The sequence below is a fragment of the Lygodium microphyllum genome, chromosome 8, assembly GCF_053477565.2.
Source record: "Lygodium microphyllum isolate KBCC chromosome 8, Lygodium_microphyllum_v1.1.10, whole genome shotgun sequence".
Lineage (NCBI taxonomy): Eukaryota > Viridiplantae > Streptophyta > Polypodiopsida > Schizaeales > Lygodiaceae > Lygodium > Lygodium microphyllum.
The window spans coordinates 8,364,762-8,386,118 of record NC_141142.1 but is presented as its reverse complement, the minus strand read 5'-3'; the positions used below and the strand labels follow the sequence as shown (position 1 = coordinate 8,386,118).

Sequence of the window (21,357 nt, the reverse complement as noted above, 5' to 3'; positions counted from 1 at the left end):
CCACATGTATGCTGAAAGCAAAGAGCTTGCCACACAGTTTTTGGATGGAAGCCGTCATGTGTACTTGCCATGTTTTGAATAGATGCCCCACCAAAGTGTTAAAGAAAATTTACACCTTTTGAGGCTTGGAACAGCCAGAAACCTTTTGTTGGACACTTTCGTATCTTTGGGTGTCTTGCATATGCACACATTCCACAGGTACTCTAAAAAAAGTTGGATAACAAGGCTGTCAAATGCATTTTTGTGGGATATAGTAGTGAAAGCAAAGACTACAGACTATATGATTCTGTCTCTAAAAAGGTGTTTGTCAGTAGGGGTGTACTATTTGATGAAAAATCAGAATCGTCTCTTGCTGGTTTAGACGCCTATCAGGTTGCCTGTGATGTATTTGAAGGGCTGCTGCCCATTACATTTGGTGATTCAGTTGGAGTTTCAGTAAGTGAACTCAATGTTCAACCAGCTGCTCCATTGGAAAATGCAGAAAATCAGCCATTGGCTGATCTGAATATTCAGCAAGGTGCTGAAACTGAAATTCAGCAAGAGCTTATGCACAGTCAGGAGGCAAGACAAATGCCTAGATGGTATTTACAGACTATGAAAGATAGTCATCTAGATGCACCCATGGCTGGTTGTACTAGAAGGCAAGCTCGTATGCATGATACTGCACATACCATGGAGTTTGTTATGGCAGCAAGCACACGAGATGATAAGGAGCTTGAATGTTTTGAGGATGCATAACAGAGTGTGCATTGGATGGCAACAATGCAAGCTGAATTGGATTCTATCACTTAGAATCAAACATGGGATTTAGTGTCTTTGCCCTTTGGGAAGAAAGCCGTTGGAACAAAATGGGTCTACAAGCTGAAATGGAATGCAGATGGATCCATTGACAAATATAAGGCAAGGCTTGTAGCTAAAGGCTATGCACAGAAGAAAGGCATCGACTATGAGGAGACATTTGCTCCTACTTCCCACATGACAACCATCAGGTCTATGGTTGCTTTGGCTGCCCATTATGGATGGACTGTGCATCAGTTAGATATTAAAACTGCATTTTTACATGGGGAACTTCATGAGGAAGTATATGTATAGCAGCCCATTGGTTTTGCAGTTGAAGGATCCGAACACTTGGTTTGCAAGCTGAAAAATACTTTATATGGTTTGAAACAAGCTCCTAGAGCTTGGTATGCAAATATAGATGCTTTTCTACTTAGCCAAGGGTTCATAAACAGCTCATCTAAGTCTAGCCTTTACCTATGTAAAGAGGGGGGATCCATGCTGATCATTTGTCTATATGTTGATGATCTCTTGCTTATAGGGACACATGCTGGTCAAATTTCAACATTCAAATTTGCAGCAAACTTTTGATATGCCAGACTTGGAGTCATTGCATTATTACTTGGGTATTTAGTTCATAAATGATGCTAGAGGTATTAGTTTATCACAATCAAGATACATTGGTAAACTTCTTGAGAATTTTGGTTACAGGATTGCAAGCCAATATGTACACCAATGGAACCTGGACTAAAGTTGTCATTATGATGACAATGATTTGTCTGATATACACACATATGCTCCAGCAGTTGGATGCCTTATTTACCTATGCAATACTAGGCCGGACATACAGTTTGTAGTTTCAACCTCGAGCAGATATATGCATGAGCCACGCATGTCACATTGGCAAGTTGTTAAGCGTGCCTTTCGTTACTTGCAGGGTACTAGATCTCTTGGATTGCTTTATGCCAATGGGGGACCACTGTAGTTACATGCTTACAGTGATTTTGATTGGGTTGGTGATTATGATTCACGTCACTCCACTAGTGGCAATTGTTTCTTTCTTGGCTCATCTTGCATATCTTGGATTAGCAAGAAACAATCCACTATTGCCACATCATCATGTGAAGTTGAATACCAGGCATCTTACACTACCACAGTTGAATGCGTATGGATTAGACGCTTGCTAGCTGATCTAGATGTATTTGTTACGGAGACTACTTTGTTCACTAACAGTCAGAGTGCCATTGCAGTGGCACGGAGTCCAGTGTTTCATGTCCGCACGAAACACATTGAGATACATTATTACTTTGTCAAAGAGAGGCTGCATGCAAGTGATATTAGCCTTGTCTATTATCCTACGATTAGTAATGTGGAAGACATTTTCACCAAAGCTCTTTCTCATGAAAAATTTGAAGCATTTCACAATGCTTTAAATTTGATCTCCTTTGGTGGCTGATGATCCTTGTACTCTTGATCACTCTTCACTCCAAGGGGGACTTGTTGGGTATTTCACTTACGCCTCACTTACGCCTATGCTCACATAGGAGTGTCGGTGATCAGTAGGACACTTGGGCACTTTTTACTCTCGGTACAAGAGGTTTTCTTCCCCAGACTTATTGTCTTATTTTGTATGTGCTTATGTCACACACTTACATGCACTTATCGTGTTCAGGTGTGAATACCCCTTACAACTCTAAGGTTTAAGGGTTGTACCTTGTACTTTTTGTCTACACTTTTTCAGTCTATTGCATTGGGTGTTGTGCTTCACTCTCACAGTGTCTACTGCACTTTGTGCTAAGCTTCGATCCTCTCTAAATCTTACAGTGGATATGGAGTTCCTCGACCAGCACATTGATGTTGGTACAGAGAAAGATGTTGTACATTTAGATTAGGAATCAAGGGATGTGGAGTTTCAAGATGATGGTGAAGAGGATGGAAGTAGGCAAGTGCTAAAAGCTGGTGGTCTATCCTTTTGGCTTAGGCATTTTAGAGGCCTCTCAGTTGGGCTCTCATCCTCCTTAATAGGAGAGGCATGATGAGTTTCAATATATTCTTGCACGAGCAAATAGCCTGATGAGTGACTATGTTCATGCAAATGAAGGAAAAGCAACTAGTTTGCCATAAGGAGAACATGCAGTGGTAGTTTTGGGGACAAACATTGTACTGTAACAAATTGTAGCTTTCCATGAGAGGGCTGCCATCTTCTGTTTCACATACCAAAATCCCCCTATTGTATCCTTGCGTGGCTAGAGGCCTTGCTTTCACGTCATGAATTGCATAATGATGTTGGTAATGGACAGGTGCAGGCTCCTCTTGTTGAGGAAATTTATGATGGATGCAAAGGATTCTTTAAGATCCTCTTTTGCACCTCTGAAGCTTGTGCTTAGATAATGCAGCATGCTCCTTTGTCTTGGATGGATAACTACTTAATGCTGTTCCGTGGCAGCCCCTTCCCTTCACATCTTTGGCGTTTTCTTCCTTTGGTCTTGCGTTCATTGAGACAAGTTTTGGATAAATGGCATCCCAATAAAAACAAAGCATGTCTATTGTGGGATACATGCAAAGCTCGTGAAACCAACCTTCCTTCTTGGAATGGGTGGTGATAACCTGTTTTAAGAGTTAATTACAACAATAAATAAATGCACATAAAATGAAATACACACTTTACCATAACATTCTTGGACAGCAGACACCTTGTTGGCCCCAAAATTGGCTCCCCTTGCGGTATTTCTTTAGCTTTCATTCAATTGGAAGGAGTACAACTTGAGATTATTCAATCTCCTCCTACTAACCAATTGCTCTTGCTGTCATAAATGTCCAGCAAGCCTTTATGGTCATTTGCCGCTTGTTTCACCCAGGACTTCTTCTCCAATTTGACCCTTGGCTGGCCAAATGCTGCCCCAAATCAATTCGGGATGGGCTGGCTCCTGAAATCCCTTGATAATCTTCAACTATCAGCTGCTGATTTCAGTCCCTTGAGCTTTCAATCTCTGGCACGGATCCAAGGTGGCTGCTAAACCCTAATTTCTGCTGTGAATTAGGGTTTATTGCAAAAATTATAGATCAGCCCACCAAAAATGGCCGAGATTTCCTCTGAATGGCTGAGAATTACTGAGAATGGCTGAGCATAGACTGAAGGAGATGAGAGAATGCTGTAGAGAGAGAAAATTTTGAGATTTGTCGCGAAGAATTGATCAAAATCAGTTGCTGCCCTGCTGTACCAGCCCCAAACGGATGCACCAACAACAATAGGAGTATCATAGACTGTGATCTTCAGGAGAAAGTGTATCAGCAGCAATTGTCAGCTTCCCAAGGTCAAGATTATGCAATCTCCATCATCAAAATGGTCTCCAATGACTGGGAATTGGCCCCAAAAGCTGGCAGCAACAATCCAACACCTCTTTCCAACAGCTCCAAAATGAAAAAACGAGATTCCCCTCTCTCTTTAGCCCTATTTAGCTTTTCCCCCACTTGCATGGGAAAGTTTTGCCAAGTGGCAGCTTTCTTAATCCATTTTCAGCAATTTTCAGCCATTTAATTAATTTTCAGAATTAATTATTAATGCCTAGTCCCTAGTGTCACCACTGACACTTAATGGCCAATTAATGGTCCCAGGGGCAAACTGACACCAAAATTCACCTAGAATCTAACAAGTGTAACTTGTTACAACTTTTGCCTTTGACGCCCATCTTTTTCACAGGGTCCTTCGGTCTTCAACTGTGAGAAAGTAGCTTGCACCTCACATGTGCATATTTTAATTGCACATTTGATTAATCCTTTAATCAAATGTCAATTAAACATAAGTAAAGCATCAAATTTTCACGTCCTCGTGACAGCTTGTTCCATCAAAATTTGTTTTGAGGCTCTTGGTTTACAGGCCTTGGTTTATGAATTGAAATGGGGGACACATTTGTTGGGCATTGTTTTAGGCGTGGCTAGTTGGGGTGGCACTTCATCTTAGAATGCAAGCATGCTTTTGAGGCATTTCTATATCTATGGATTGTAAGATAGATGTGTCTATGCAAGTGTATGAGCCTTAGATTTGGTCTCAATAGCATGTTTTCTCTTGGACAAAATGGTGAAATGGATTTGCATAACCCTAGGCTTGAGGGTGAGCTTTGTTTTACCACTCAAGAAAAAGACCCAAAAGTATTTCCATGGATGTCTATGGTGAAGCACCATGCGTGTGAAGAATCCCGTTGAGCTTTGCCACTGTAAAGAAAAATACCCTTAACCCAGAAACATAAACAGAAACCGTATGACAAAGCACAGACCGATAAAAAGAACACAGTTAGGGTTAGGGTTAGAGTAACTTAGAGACAATGAACATAGTGAATAAATGAAATGATATGACTACTAATAATACGATGCTCATGCAACAAACACACTATGCTGTGAATGAATATTGAACCTCGAACTCCTGTATCTCTAGGATCAGGGCAGGGGTAATGAGCTGGAGAGTGTCGTACTCCGAATGGATCCCGAATCGTAGCAAGGCAACCTCCAGATGTCAAACACCAGCAAACGCAGTAGTGAGAAGCTGGATCTGATGTAGACAGCAGTGAGGAGAGAGAAAGACAAAAAACGGAGCTTGCAGGAGCTGCCTGGATATTGTTCCTTGTGGGAAAGTTGTTTACTTGCCCAAGTGTCCTTTGGATCATGCAGCCCTATAGGATCTACTCAACTCTTGAGTCCGATCCTTCCTTTTCATGAGCTTACAAGATTCTATCCTAGTGCATGTTTGTAGATTGAAGATAACAGCAGAAGTGTAGAAGAAGCTTGTGTCTTTGTATCGTCAAAAGACGTTTGCTTGTTGGATTTCTCTTGAGAAGAAACTTTAGATGCTTAGTGTTGATGACTCTCCTTCTATGAGGATCACATTAACAAATTAGAGGACATGAGGGATGAACTTGCATACCTCGGGAGAACTATATCTTGAGAGGATATGGCAATGATTCGATGTGTTCTATACTAGTCTTCTTACATTGAGGACGTGAGAGAGACTTCTTTGCAAGGAGCTTGCCTTACTAGTTTTGGAGCATGACAAGTGACTCAAAGTGTAGGAGCTAGTGGATTCGCCTCCACTAAGGATTTCGCAATAGGTTGAGAAGGGAAGTAGAAGGTGAAGCCAAAGGTAAAGTAATTGGATGATAAGAAAGAGAACACGAAGGAAAATAAGTAGCCCAAGTGCCCTGGTTGTGGGAAGGGCACTCATCTGGAGGAGTAAGTGTTGGTAGAAGTATCCCATTGAAGCCTAAGAAGGAGGGGTCTAAGGATTCGAAGGCTAACCCGCTCGTTGTGGGAAGGGCACTCATACGAAGGAAAAGTGTTGGTAGAAGTATCCCATTGAAGCCTAAGAAGGAGGGGTCTAAGGATTTGAAGGCTAACCCCACTACTATTGAGCCTACCTTTGTACGAGGAGGAGGATATCGCCTCTTGTTACTTCCAGTGCGGAGAATCACACAAGTGACCAAGGTACAAGCAAGTACCAACCAGTAATAAATGACCACGTAAAAGCAGAAATTTCAGACCTGCAAATAATTTTTCAAAAGCACCAAACCTTGTGCTACAACACTCCACAATTGATTATAGTTGTTCCAAGGACAAATACATCACATTACATGAGAAGTCTCAAATTTTAGTTGTAATTTCTGTTGTACATGTACCCACGGGCACAAAATTTGACACGCACTAGCAATGAAACATCAACCACTTGGTCTTCGGATGGTGTGATGCTAGAGGTAACTTGGTTGAGGAGGATTATGCATTTCTCACTTAAAAGTTATGACATGTCTATGGTTAATTCCTACAAAACCTTGCAAAAAGAGATTAGAATATGCAAAAATAGAGGTTCATAGTGAGATGCTTCAGGACAAAATATAAATCTAAAATGAAAGAATCATAGAGTAATGAATATGAGAATGTGTGAATGCAGCGGAAGACAAAGGAAGGAAATCCTAAAGCTTAAGTAGCCTAATGACAAAGTAGCCTATGGGTCAGACTCATTAGCCCAAGGAACTAAGAGTGCTAAGAAAAAGTTGGACTAACCTAGAGTATTCAAATGATGCTAGCCTAAGTGTGTGGCTAGCATCATGTCAAGGTGGGGAAAGGGGCCTAAGTGGGACCTATAAGGTAGGGAGGAGGGGATTGTTCATATGCTACATGTCTAGTGGCATGTGTGCTAGAAGGAGCAGATGGTGCATTAATTGGAAACGTAGCCATGTTGATTGTTGAGGGAGATTATTGTCCATAGATACAATCGTGGCCTGCTATGGTTTCTTGGTTGGAAGACCTTGGGGTTGAGTATGATACTCCTTGTCTATATGGCTTGAATGCTAGTAGTGTGTGCAAAATCTTTTTTTTAAAAAGAGAGTTGTTGCAAGATGGGTTTGGTTTCTTTAGTTTCTTGGGTTTCGTTTGAGGAAGGGGTGCATCTTTGTTTTGAGTTGTCTTCCTAGCCGAAGAGTTCTTGCCACCTTTGATGTTTCCCTTTGTAGAAGCTATTATCAAAGCCCCCTTGGAATATGAAAATGGGAAAAAGACTTGGTCATGCAACCTTGTGTAATACAAGAATTTGCATTCAAACTCATAGAAGGTTATCAATTTGGGCAACTAAATGATGTGTTGCATAAATTGGAAGAATCTAAAAGCTAACTTGTTTAATATAATGTGACCTAATCATCATTTGACTTTGGTGAGCCATTAGTGGTGGCAAACCCGGCACCTATATTCAACCAACTTGACTTTTAAATCATCCCCTTAATAGAAAAGTCTTGTAGCTCATAGTGGAGATTGATACATTGGGTTTGATCTCTCGCCATATAGGTATCAAGGAGATGACTCCAATGATTGGACGGTAGGGGGGAAAAGTGTTGTAATTAAGAATGGAATGCAAGAAGCCCCTTGTATTAACTCGACATTTGCTGTAGCATTTCGAGCTCTCCATTGACGAATTTGGCTAGGGTGGGCCAATTGAGGGTTCAACATAGAATCTAAACTAGCTAATAGGTTCCAAAGACCCTATGACTTAAGCACTTGTTGCATTAGGTTAGTCGAAGTGGTGATGTCATAAGGATATGTATTTTTGAAACCTCACTTAACATGTGGATTAACTTTTAATCACACGGTTAAGTAAATGTTGCACATGTGAGGTGTAACTAGATTTAGATTAAATTTACGAGCCCGGGATCCGAGACAATCACGAGATGTCAAAGGAAAAAGTTACTATAAGCTATGCCATACAGGTACTTGGTGGTATTTGGTGCCAATTTTTGGCCTAGGTCATTCATTTAGCCACAAGTGTCAGTTGTGTGACACTAGAGAAGTGGCGTTTAATGGCACCTAATGCCAATTTGATAGACGAAGATGGTGCAGAGACACTCAAGAATGGAAGTTGCCTAGCCAATTTAATTATTGGTCAGTCAGATTATTTTTCAGGGCACCGAAATAATTATTAAAATAATTGTTAGTATTTAAAGACTGAAAATTAATATTTAAATATGGATAATGTTGGAAAAACCCTTTGGGAAGACTGCCGCTTGTCAGAAATGCCCATGCAAGACTGAAAAACGTCTTTAGATGCTGGAGAGAGGCATTTTAGTGTATTCAGCTTGGGAGGAGATGTTGCTGGTCTGATTTGCAGCCATTGGAGGATCTTTTGAGGCAGCGAGGGGCAAGAGAAGACCGATCAACAGCAGGTGACAGCATTTATAGGCTGTTGAGATAGGGCAGCAACAGTAAATGATTGATTTTCTTCAGTTATTTGCATCTACAAGCTGTTGAGATAGGGTACTGGCAGTAAATGATAGATTTTCTTCAGTTCTTCACAAAGGAAGTTTGAATTTTCTCTCTCCTCGGCATTCTCTCTCATCTCCCAGCCTTTCTACAGCCTTGCTCCAAAGATTGCAGCATTGAGATCACCAGAGGCTAAGAAATTTCAGATTTCTTTGTTGTAAACCCTAATTTGCAGCAAAAATTGGGGTTTAACAGCAGCCTTGGGAAGCGTGGCAGAAATTGGAAGCTCCAAGACTTGGATTCAATAAGGTTGAAGCTATTTGCAGTCAAATTTAGGTGGAGCGACTGGCAAATCGATGAATTTGGGGCATTTTTCATCTCCATCAAAGAGGGTGAAGGCTAGATGACTGTCCCAGTCAAGGGGCAAATCAGATTGAAGACTTGCTAGCCATTTTGGACAGCAGGGGGAGTTGGAATACTGAAAGGGATTGGGAGAATCCCATTGTACATCTTCTTCTTCTTCAATTAAGTTAAATAAATACCGAAAGGGGCGCCATTTTTGGGGCCAACAGGGTGTCCATTGTCCAAGATTGCAAGTTAATTTACATTTCTTAGTTTTGTAATAAATGTACTGTTGTAACTAAGTTGTAATCAGGGAATTACCTCCCATCTACGCAAGGAAGGCTGGTATCAGGTGAAATGTGACCAGTTGAAATTAGTCATGTCTACAAAGGCATTCTTGGTTGTAGCAATAGGAGTGGTAATACTGAGGGAGGAATAATATGGGTAGGGTGGGTAAGATATGTAGTGTGGGGAGTGGAATATACTTGGGAATGAACCCAAGTGCCCACCATGTATGTGTGATGTGTGTACAATTGATCTATAAGTGGATGGGGATTGATTTGGCATGGGCATGGTAATTGCATGAGTAGTCCAAGGAGGGGAGATAGGGACACTCTAGGTAGAGATGGAAATCCATGTGTAGGAGTGATGCATGGAGTGTGTGATGGCGCATCATATGTAGAGGATGGATACCCTTGCTTCTGATAGGCCGAGGGAGTAGGTGGTGCATTCTCCAAGGGGAGTGAAGGGGATTCCCAACACAGGTCCAAGAATAAACAAATGTGTTCACTTGTAGGTGTGTGTAGGGAACATCGTTAATGGGTGGCATTCTTGCTAACAATGTATTGGGGTGCATAATGACATTCACCTATGGGTAGCTAACTTGTGGTGCTGAAAAAGTAAAAGTGCTAGGGACGAAAACATATGATCGTAATCCTAGTGTGCTTGGTAGTTGTGGAAATTAATCCTAAGCTATTGAAAGCAAATTAACAAGAATTGGCAGAAGAGGGCGGGATGGGAGGGAATTGTGAACTAGAAATGCCAACTCCATACTTAAAAGAAATAGAGGATACAGTGCAAAGTATACCTATTGATGTATATATGAATCTAGAGCCTCCTCCATTGAAGTCAACATGATCAAACCTTTCATGATCTGGATCTTGCACACTAAAGGAAGAAACAAGGAAGAGTTTTGTTTCATATGATTAAAAAGGGTTATACAAACTTGACAATGGGTCTAGCTGTGATGAGGAAGATGGGCACTTAGACGAGAATGCAGTAAACACCAACATAGTAACATAAGAAACACAAATAGAGAAGAAAGAGAACTCTAAAATGAATGAATGAATGCTGTAAATGAATGATAGTGTGCAGATGCTCAAAGGCAGAGCAACAAGGGGAGTGGGAGAGTGATGTTCACCAAAGACGAATCTTGAGGTCTGTAACCACAAGTCAAAGTTGAGATGATGATGAGAGTGAAAGGGCAGCAGGCTGGAAATGAAAACGCAGCAGTGTGACCACCCAGATGTGAAGGAAATTGATCTGGAAGTTGAGGAAGGTGGATGCTGATGCATGGCAGCCTGCTGAACCTGAAAACACACGCAGTAGGGCAAAGAAAATGGCGACAAATAATGACATCAGCTGATGAGTAGTAAATGCAGCCTGGTCAAGGTGCTAGGTGGCTGGCGCAGTTGGGAGCACATCGCTTGATGAGTGGCAGCAGTTGCTAGGGGCTGGACAACCATTGGAAAGGGGGGACTGATGGCTGAAATCTGCATGAAGAGTGATGACTTTCAGAGAGTGTGCAATAGAAAGAGGAAAATGAACATGGAGAGGAGACAGAGAGAATGTAGGAGAGAGAATCAACAATGTGATTGCAATGGCTAAAGGTACAAGGCTGCAACAGTCAGGCCCAACACGTAGCTCTACGCATCAATCTGGGCGCCAAACAATAGTAGCAAGGGGATGAGAGAACGAGGAGAATTGGTTGATCATGTAGGATCAATGATGGATAATGAGAGTGGGAGGGCACGCCGCCTATTTATAGGAAAACAATGGCAAAACCCTAAATAGGGCGAAAATCGCCCAAAAGAAATGCACTAATGTGTCCTCTATCTAAAGTGTCTAAAACACATAAAATGATAGATAAATACAATGTCAAAGCTCCTAATGTCCTCTTCTGACTCAGACTGAGGCTCACAGGCAAGAGATGACCACACAAGATACACACGATTGCTAACACCCCCTCTTAGGTCCTGGATGTAGTAGAAGGCCAAAGACGATGTGGAGCCGAGGGTGGCAGGAAGAGAAGTTTGTAGATGAAGAATGCCAGCTAAGAAGCAAGACCACCTCTCTATAGAAAAATCTAATCAAGCGGAAGGCCACCAAAGGACAATGGAAACGGAGAGGCCTTGAACAGATCACTCATGAAAACTCCAATCGGGAATGGGCGAGCCAAGCCTTTGATCCAACTAGGAGATGATAGTGAGGACTATCCAAGGCACCGCAAGTTGCATAGAAACAACAGGGATGAAGGATCAAGTGGTAGGTGATGGTGGCTCGATGATGAAGAAAAGGGGTCCTTGCATAAAGGAAAGGCCCAAAGTAGAGTCCAAACCCTGAAGAAACTCCTCACAATCTTGGAAAGCTCCCTCTGAAGCATAAAAGGCGAGGAAATCCACAGCCTCATTACCAATATCGCCTCCCCCCGGAAAGGGATGGGAGGTATGAGGGAACCACTAGAGGAGATGGTGGGGGATGGGATGGAACCTGTAGGATAAAGGTTACACAAGCAAGAATGGGTGTGGCAATAGAAAGCTGTCTTGGAGGGCCTTGCACAATGGAAGGGAAATGGAGGCCAGAATTTGAGAGAAGATGGAAGCCCAAGTCCGGAACATGTAGGGCCGTTGAAATGGAGCTCAAGGGATGGTCAGGGCCTCAGCAATAGAGGCAAGGTGCTGACACCACTAATAGGCATTGAAGAGATGTCACCGGTAGTGATGATACCCTCTGACCGACGGAGATCCTGCAACAAATCACCTCGCGGAGTCATAGGGGTTGATGCACCATGGTCCATGAACCAAGGCTGCTTAGAAGATGAGACGGTCAAAGAAGGCTCCTCCGCTTGATAAATGTATAAAAACACAGACTCGGTGGTAATAGCATGTGACGAAGTAGAGGTAGACAGGCTTCGATGTAGATGCTCGCGAACAAAGGTGAGGGTGTTTTCTCTAGCACTTCTCCTTAGGGTGTGAGGTCTTTCCACAATGAGGACACGTGGATTATGCTCGATGCTTTCTTACAAAATTTGTATCAGAGTCGGAAGATGACTCCAACTTCTTCCTCTTTTCTTTCTTTTGCTTGGCGTGTCCTATACCTGGAGAGAAAAACGCATAAGCATGGCCATGTGCATGGGCTTTGTAAGAATCTATCGCATTGTGACGTGCATCTTTCTGAAGCACCAATGGGACTAGCTCTTCCCAAGTGAGAGTCTCTTGGCTATAAGGAGTGAGAAGACTAGTGTAGAATGCATCATATGTCAGCCATGGAAGATGTGAGAAGTGTTACAACTAGGTCCTCCAAAGAAATGTTAGTACCAAGGGATGCAAGATCATCTTGTGGATGTGATCCCTCATCATAGGGAAATTTGTGACAGAAAAAAGTTGTAGGTTCAACTTGAGATAATCGATGTCCAAATGTCTGGATTTGGAAGAGAGATACCAATCTCCTCCAAATCTATGCGGTGGTGCGGATGCGTCTAACATGCATGAGCACAAAATTTGTACCACTCAAAAAAATAAAAGAGCAGGCTCTGGCATTTAATCAATCCCATAAAGCTATCAAATCTGCGGTTACATCATCATGAGGATCCAGGGTAGGTCAGAGTATAGGGACAGTAGGAAAATCCCAAAGGTCTCAGTCATTGAGGAGGCACTCCATATGGCACGACCATGGAGGGTAGTTTGTCCCATCAAGCTTGTTGAATGCGGGTAGGGAGGGTAGGGCATCGCACCTACTCAGGCGATGCCATCAATGCCAATTGGGGACTTGAAGCCCTACAAGAATATAGTGGGAAAGAGATATAGGATGGTGGTTGGTTTGAATTGTCCCGAACCACACAATCCCCTATAGCATACACGTCGACTACAGATGTCCCTCAAGAAGTACTTACAAGAAAACAAAGAATATGTTGCAACTGGAATATCCTCCACCTATATGGGGTTCGTCAGTGTGCTGATCAGAAAGGGCTGATGGATAGCAGTGTAGATGGGGAGTATCTGAGGTAAGAGAGATGACTCGATGTGGAGCAGGAGGGAGCAGTAAACGTAGATGAATAGATGGCTTCAACTGACACAGAGGCTGCCCAGCACCAAAAAGAAGTTGCCCTAGTTAGTAGAATGGTCCCTGTAGTGAAACATAGCAAAAAAGAAGTCTGTCCACCTGAGAAACAGGCCGCCCAGCTTCTTAAAGAGCCACCCAGCAGTGAAGGACTGCCCTGTTGTAAATGCAGATCCAGGGGGAAGGCTGCCTGGAGAAAATGCAGGTCTGAACCTGCGGCATGTGTGCCAGGGGCTGCCTGCAGAGAGAGAGAGGGGGGGGGGGGGAGGGAGAGAGAGAGGGAGTTGCTTGTAAAGATAGTTGAGTTTATGCATGATGGCCTAGAGTCATCCTGCATCTTCCAATAATGTAATCTTGTATTTTTTTCGTGATTAATACGACTATCTATTACAGAGAGAGAGAGAGAGAGAGAGAGAGAGAGAGAGAGAGTGTGTGTGAGTGAGTGAGTGTGTGTGTGTGTGTCTCCACAATTCAGCTTATGTTTTCCTAAGATGATTAAATGAGTGCATGCTAGTGTCTTGCAGTTTTTCAACTTTATGTACTGTTTGCATATGGAATATTTGCAGTATAGGTGTTGTTAACATAGATGTCTCTACTCTTTGATATCAGCTGGTTACATTAATAATTTCTTCTTGACATTGAAGCTATGTTCCAGCTGTGCTTGAATGCCCACTTCAGTTGAAGTATCCAGATGGGATGTTATCGAGTACCAACGGGTTTACTTCACCAGTATTATCACTCTGTCCCTACCATTTGAACTAAAATTATACTCAGTCCGCAATTGACCATCAATCAAGTACTTTGATTTTTTTCAGTTTGCTTTTGACAGAAAGAATGCTATTTATATAACTGCACTATTGTGATATGTAGAGTTGGGGAGGTGTCATTATCTGGAATCCTTCCACATGTAACAAATCCTCCAAAACATTGTTTCATCATCTTGCTGTGGAGGTAAGATTTGAAGACTTTTTTGAGTTTCCATGCACCAATGAAAATCTCATTGGTAGATGGTTTGACAGGATCTGGAGCCAGTTATGCAAGTTATTATTGCACAAATTCGCACTTTGTTTGGCTTGCCATCTGTACCATTCATGGACGTCGAGCAAGGAATAGTTTGTCTTCCTGCCAGTGATACCGGGTTTTCTGAATGGTAATGACTTGATGTGCTAGACTTTATGGTTCTATTAAGGAGAGGGATCTGTTTCTGTAAGAAGCATTCTTTCATGAAGTATATGAGAATGTCACTATGGTTTTGGTTATCAACCTTCAGTGGAACCAAAACATTTTCTTGTGCAGTATATTAAGCTATTGATGTATGTAGAGAAGATGATCACTTCTCTGATAAACCATGAAGAAAAAGCTCCATATTATTAGAGAACTCTTGTGTGTTCATGCCTATACATGGGTGTGGGTGTGTGTTTATGCCTACAGGTTGAGGTATTCATCCGAGTGGGTCTCTCATGTAGAGAGAGAGAGAGAGAGAGAGCAGTCGTCCAGAGACATAATGATGTGGCTGGTAGACCGACAAGTTTCAAGTGGGCAGGGCTGGACAGGCAGTCATCATCCAGGACTGCAGGTGTCAAGAACTGCAACCAGCATTCTGCTGTGCATGACCTGGACTGACCTGCAAGGATGTGTAACTTGGGCTGACCTGCAGACAGTCATGAAGGGACTGCAGGCAGCAACCTGAGAGAGAGAGAGAGAGAGAGAGAGAGAGAGAGAGGGAGTTGTTCTTCAATTGGTAGGTTTTCCCTTGATAGACAAGGTATTAAGCATGGAAACACTAGTATTTCTGCTTCATGGTGGCATGTGGTTAATGCTGAACAGCTTCTTCATCTTAAATCTTCCATGCTTTTGAATCATTCGGTCCACTCTTGGAAACCGGTCCCACCTCCAGATCAGGAGCTAGAAAACTCCTTGAGAGCCGAAGTGCTGGCTGTTTTGAAACTTCTCACATAGGAAATGTCTTCCAGATTAGTATGACCCTACTTTTGTGGTCCTAGAGGCTATCATTATTTATGGGACTCCATCTCAACCTCCTTACGTGCCATGCAGCCTTTTTCCCTTTTGGACCAAAACATCCTTTGGCAAGATTGGATGATTGATGGTTGGCTGCATTTGGGCTGTGTTTCAGTGAATCAAATATACCACTTGCTTATACGCGATAAGGATTGGCTTGTGCAGAAGGGCAATAAGACTTGGGCTCTTCATAGAGGTGAAACTTGGTGGAAATCTATGGTTACCTCAAGCTGTCTCAATAAAATGCCTTTCAAATACAAGGTTTTCATCGAGCGAATGTTGATTGGTGCTGTTCCTCTTGCCTTTGCACTCTCCAAACGTCAGATTTTCAATGGCTGCTGTTTCTTTTGTGAGTTGTTTGGAAACCTCGCCATCAGTTCCTTTCTTGTCCAGTGGCAAGGAAAGTTTGGTCACTCTTGTCAACCATTTAGTCTCAAGTGGTAGGGCTATCGATGCTTCCAAGGGCAGGGTTTTTGGACATCCCAAGTTTGCGGAACCTGTGCAGCCCGATACGAAAGTGCTCTTTCACTTTTTATGCTTTGGGGCTTGTAGGCTCATATGGACTATGAGTAATGCATTCATTTTCAATTCCTCTTCGGGAGTGTAGAGTTATATAGCCCGCTTGAGAGGCCCTCATTGGCAGCTTGACATGATTGAACTGGCAGATACTCTCCCTTGATAGGATTTACTTTCTTGGTACATGGTCGTTGCTTCGGTTCCCTTGCTGGACATCTAGTCCCTTTGTACCTTTGCTCATGCTGTATCACTGTTCTCTTGGTCATGCTATACTTTTGAGATTATGTTTTAGTAGTTAATACAATTATCCTTTATGTAAAATAGAAAGAAAGAGAGAGCATTTCAGACCAGCATGTGATCCTGGGTAGATTGCCGTGCAGACTGACAATCAGGAGGAAGCTTGCGTTATCAGCATACTAGCATGGTCTACAGTCCTGAAATTGGTGTGCTTTGGGGCTGACGGGCAGGTGTGCAACACAAAAACTGGAGTTATTCAGGTTCAATCTGCATAAGGCATTCTCGGTCAGGGCATATCCAGAGAAGTAGATAATGTGTATACCTCTTGTGGCATCGATATGGATTTCCTTGATCAGCGTATAGGTTGGGTTGGGGAAAAACATATTGTGGATTCAGATGTGGAATCTTGGGCTGAGGACATTCACGAGGATGCGGAAGGAGATGAAGTGGGCAAGTGTTGAAACTTAGCAATTGATCTGATTGGCTCGAGCACTTTGGACTTCACACAGCCCGATACATGTCCGCCTCTATAGGAGAAGGGTGACATGTTCCAATATATGCTAGCGCAAGCCAAGAGCTTGATCAGTGTGCACATTCATGCAAATAAAGGAAAGGCATCTGCTTTATTGGATGGTGAGCACGTAGTGGCAGTTTTGGGGACAAATATTGTGAATAAATGTGTTGTAGAAAATTGTGGCCTTCCATGAGCAGGCTGCCATCTTCTATTTTACAGGCAGAACTCTCCTTATTGCGCGTATTCGGGCGTGGCTTGAGGCATTGTTTTTATGTCATGGTTTGTGTAAGGAAGCTGATTATGAACAAGAGCGGGCTCCTCTTGTTGAGGAGATTTATGATGGGCCGAAAGGTTCTTTGAAGTTGATTCAATCTTCTTCTTCTTCTCTGAGTGTGTGTGTGTGTGTGTGTGTGTGCATGTGTGTGAGATTTGGATTTCTTTGACATCTAAATGAATTGCTAATCATGCATGGGTCTTGTGAAGATTACCCCAAATTGACACATTGCTGTGCAACATTCTCCTTTGTTTCATTTCTTGCATTGGATTGGATATTTGGCGTAGTGAAAATACTTCTATCTTTGACTTTGCCTCTTGAATTCATGGCTGCATTAGAGGCTTATTGTTGTGGCAAGTAGCTTCTAGGACATCAACACGGTTTGTTGTCCAGAATGTGGCTGCTCCATGGTTAGAGAATATTTGCACAATTTCAATTACTATTGGTGTGCGATGGTGCAAGATATTGTTACTCTTCCAGGACTTCAACAAGTTTTCTCTTTCTTGGATTCCACCACTGACTTTTTTTGGGTTTTGTTTTTCCCAATGGTGAATATGGCTTTCATGTGTTGGCTAGATGGCCTCTTGTACGTCTGCTTACTCTTTAATTTCAGCAATCTGTATGAGAGAGAGAGAGAGAGAGAGAGAGAGAGAGAGAGAGAGAGAGAGAGAGAAGGCCCGTCTTTATTCCTTTAGGCATATTCGTCAGTACTTTCGGTTGCCTCGTGGATACGGGGACATTTGGTCATCTATACAGGACAGTCTTCAGAGATTTTTTCCTTTGCCTGTATTACAGCCATTGGATCCTTGGCGTGATTGGATGTTTGTGCTTCCAGATGATTTTGGGAAAAGGTCAGCTAATCAGATATATCATCAGATGGTGGATGCCAAGAGATGGGTCATGGGGAAAGTGAATAGATTATGGCATCGTAGGGACAATAATTAGAAGTGGCGGGAAAGATTTATCCAGCTTTGGAAGTCTAAGGTCCCTTATCAAGGAAAATTGTTCATGTGGCGGCTGCTCATTGGGGGGCTTCCAACGGGCGAAATGCTCCGCACCCGAAAGATCTCTGTTGGACGTTGTGTTTTCTGCACTGGGTGTGATGAGACATTGCTTCACCTCTTTGTCTCCTGCCCTGTTGCATTACAGATGTGGAATTTCATTTCCCGTGTCTGGTCTTCGGTGACTTAGCACCGCCTATCAATTTGTTCGTGGATTATGGGAGATATGTCCTCTATGCCCTCTTTAAGTTCAGATTGTTCCTGCCTATTTCATTTCCTTAGATGGACAGCCCTATGGCATATATGGCGTACTCGCAATGCCTTTATTTTTGATTCAGCATCGGGCATCCATGGGCATGTGGCCCGTGTGTGAGGAATAGTGTTATGGCAAATCTCCTCTATGATGTCAGCGGACTTGGTTCTTCCGGATATTATTGCTCCCTGGATGGCGATTGTTCGCTCCACTCCAACTACTCCTGTGTGATCTGATAGAACTATTCATGTAATAGGTTGTTCTAGCTGTTCTGATAGCCTGCAGGCCTCATGTAAATATTAGTTACGTAGTTACACAAAGAGTGCGAGAGACAGAGTATGCTAACCTCTTGGTCTGATGTAATAGAAAATAATTGCTATAGACAGAATGTTGACCTGATGGTCTGATGTAAATATTCACTATCTAATTCAATTATCTTCACGAGAGAGAGAGAGAGAGAGAGAGAGAGAGAGAGAGAGAGAGAGAGAGAGAGAGAGAGAGAGAGCATTCATTTTTGATTCGGTCTCATGTATGCATGGTCATATGGGCCGCGTTTAAGGATTGTTATTATGGCAAATTACTTCCATGGTTTTGGCTCGTGTGATCCTTAAGAGGGGTGGCTGCTTCATGAATGGATATCATCCACACCACCCTGGTTGTGTCCACTTTGTGATCCCCTTCTTTGATTCTTATGGCTGTGTGTTTTTTGCAGCCTTTTGGCTCCATGTGTTGTCTTTGAGTGTGCTTGGTTGGCTGGAAGGCCCTTTTGTGAATATTTAAATTTATTCTTTCAAACTTCACAGAGAGAGAGAGAGAGAGAGAGAGAGAGAGAGAGAGAGAGAGAGAGAGAGAGAGTTTTACGAAAAAAGAGAGAGAGAGAGAGAGAGAGAGAGAGAGAGAGAGATTAACGTCTACAAGAGGCCATATCAGTCTATGAGACAAAAAGAGACACGTTTGAAGTTCAAGGAACTGTCATGTCTCCCTAGTGGAGTAAAGAAAATATAAATTAAAAGGAAACACTAGCTAGGAAACAACAAATAAGTATCACCCTTGTTAGAGTGGTGTAATAATATGCTTTGTTAGATCACTTCTCCTGCAGTTTTGATGCTCGCATAACCCGTTGCTCCTTTTGCTCAAATTCTAGGCAAGCTACCATTACACTTCAACTCGCCTTGCCTGAAATATAAGGTTTCTGATGGTTTTATGGGGTAATTGCTTGAGAGATTCTTGATTGGCTTCCTGTTTGAGGGTAGTCACTCTTTTGAACAATTGATTTTATAATGTGCAGAGGGTTGCCTTCCAATACAACATTTATCATGCTTCTCTTTGTAGGTAGTCTTTGTAGGTTGTAGAGAAATTACTAGCCTTGGTTCATTCTTTACACTCAATCCTCAAGATGATACTTTTTTGCTTTCATTGGTAGGGGAGTTGTTTGCTCTTATTAAACAATTTCAGTTGAGATCTTATCAGCAGGTTAAATTGCAAACCCGATTGAGAATTCGCAAGGTAATTCTTGTCAGTCTCATAAATACTTTCGAAGCTTACATACATCTCTTGCTCAAGAAAACATGGTTGGACCATGCAAAATGTCAAATGGTTATAGATCCATAGACCATTGTGCATATGTTTCGAAGTTATTTTCTAGAGCTTCTTGGGTCCACCAAGGCACCTTTTGAGCAGATTTTGCATGCCCATTTGGTTCTTTATTTCTTGGTTAGAGATCAAATTCCGCATGACATTTGGGTTTCCCTAGAGGCTGATATTGGGGAGGGTGAGGTTATGGATGTATTGCTACACTTGCCCATGGATAAAAGTCCTAATTGGGATTCACTAATGAGTTCTTTGAGACTTATGCTACTATAAAAACTTCTTGAAGGCAATGGCTAATCTTCTCCATAGGCACCTCCTTGGCATTGCGCATCCCTATTAGTATGGAATCATCAAGGGGAGAAATATTTTGCACAATTTGTTGAATGTGCATATGGCTATTGATTATGGAAAGTATTCCAATCAGGAGGTGGTCTTGGTTAAACTAGATTTGGAAAAAGTGTTTGACTACCTGGACTGGTCTTTCCTTGTGGAACTCATGCACACAATGGGCTTTGGAGCACTTATGTCTTATTTGTTTACATTATTAGTGCTGATGCGTTTTTGCAAGTTATGCTGAATGGTGGTGCCATTGAACCACTAGCCTAAGGTTGGCTTTATCATTTACTGACCCAAGGTTGTGACCGATGCTTCAAGCGCTCATCTTGGTTGTCGAAGCATGTAATGTTTCCGCCTTAAGAATGATTGCTATCCTCAACGATATTACTAGCAATGAAGTCAACAAGCAAGTCCTGAGTGAGCCAACCAACTTCCATGTTGCCTTTGTCTTTGGCTTGTGTTTTCACTTGACTAGATATATAAGATAAGTGGCCAAGTTAGTCCTATAGTGGAGAACAGATTTGGGTTCAAGTGGAACATATAGGGTATTATCCCCCACGCGTGGAACTTTCTTGATTGACGCTGTTTGCTCATTTTATGCCAAGAATCTTCAAACGACTTACATGGAAACATGGTGCTTTGCATACACTCGCATGCCTTCCTAAGCTCTTGAGGAGTGCCATGCTGGTTGACATAATATGCAACTCAATCTAGGCTGTTTTTATGCTATTTATTGCAAATGTTAACATCTCTCGGATATCATGCAAGAAGTTGACTATGGACTGCATTTTAACTTGCTTGAGTCCAATGGCAATCGGTGATTGTGTTAGAGATCGGCATTCTTGGTTTCTAGATTGTTGATCATGGAGATTGCCTCACGGTTCATAGATTGTAAGATCTTCAAGATGGAGACATACGCAAACATACACTCTGCGCCCGTGTACATATCTGCTTCCTTATATAGCATTCTTCATTGCAGATTTTCAATGTTCCATTGTGTGTGTGTCTCTCTCTCTCTCTCTCTCTCTCTCTCTCTCTCTCTCTCTCTCTTCTCTCTTTGTTTACTCTTTGCCTTGTTCATATGCTTCCACACCACTTCACGCTAACATGGTATGAGAGGATTGAAGTGTTGGGATATAAAGGCCCGGTAACCTTCGTGTATATAGTACACGCACATTGTACATGTGAACATACCCTTTACGTGCCCCAAGTATAAATACATTTTATTCTTTGTGTACCAACAGATTGTTGGTACACTCTTATCTTCTCGTACTTTCACTCTGCTCACACTCTCTCCAACCGTCATACTCATATGCTCCTATTCGAACTCAAACTCTCTAAGCTGTGGCCTTCCAGTCCAACAATTGGTATCAGAGCTTACGATACAAGATCATTAGGTCATGCGGGTGCTCGCGACAGGCGTGCA

At 42.4% G+C, this 21,357-nt stretch overlaps 1 protein-coding gene across 8 annotated transcripts in view; it reads left to right on the top strand.

Annotated features, from left to right (window-relative positions):
* The window catches only part of LOC148031946 (GPI transamidase component PIG-S-like protein), a 59,857-nt gene that overhangs the window by 25,299 nt on the left and 13,201 nt on the right, over positions 1-21,357 (top strand). For all 8 annotated transcript variants that reach the window (XR_015691546.1, XR_015691545.1, XR_015691544.1 and 5 more), the window contains exons 6-8: positions 13,836-13,920; positions 14,062-14,142; positions 14,211-14,341. Coding sequence is in view for 5 of the 8 variants with exons in the window: in XM_087682536.1 (XP_087538662.1) it covers positions 13,836-13,920; positions 14,062-14,142; positions 14,211-14,341 (297 nt within the window). In the remaining 3 variants the exon portion in view is untranslated. The remainder of the gene's footprint in view (positions 1-13,835; positions 13,921-14,061; positions 14,143-14,210; positions 14,342-21,357) is intronic.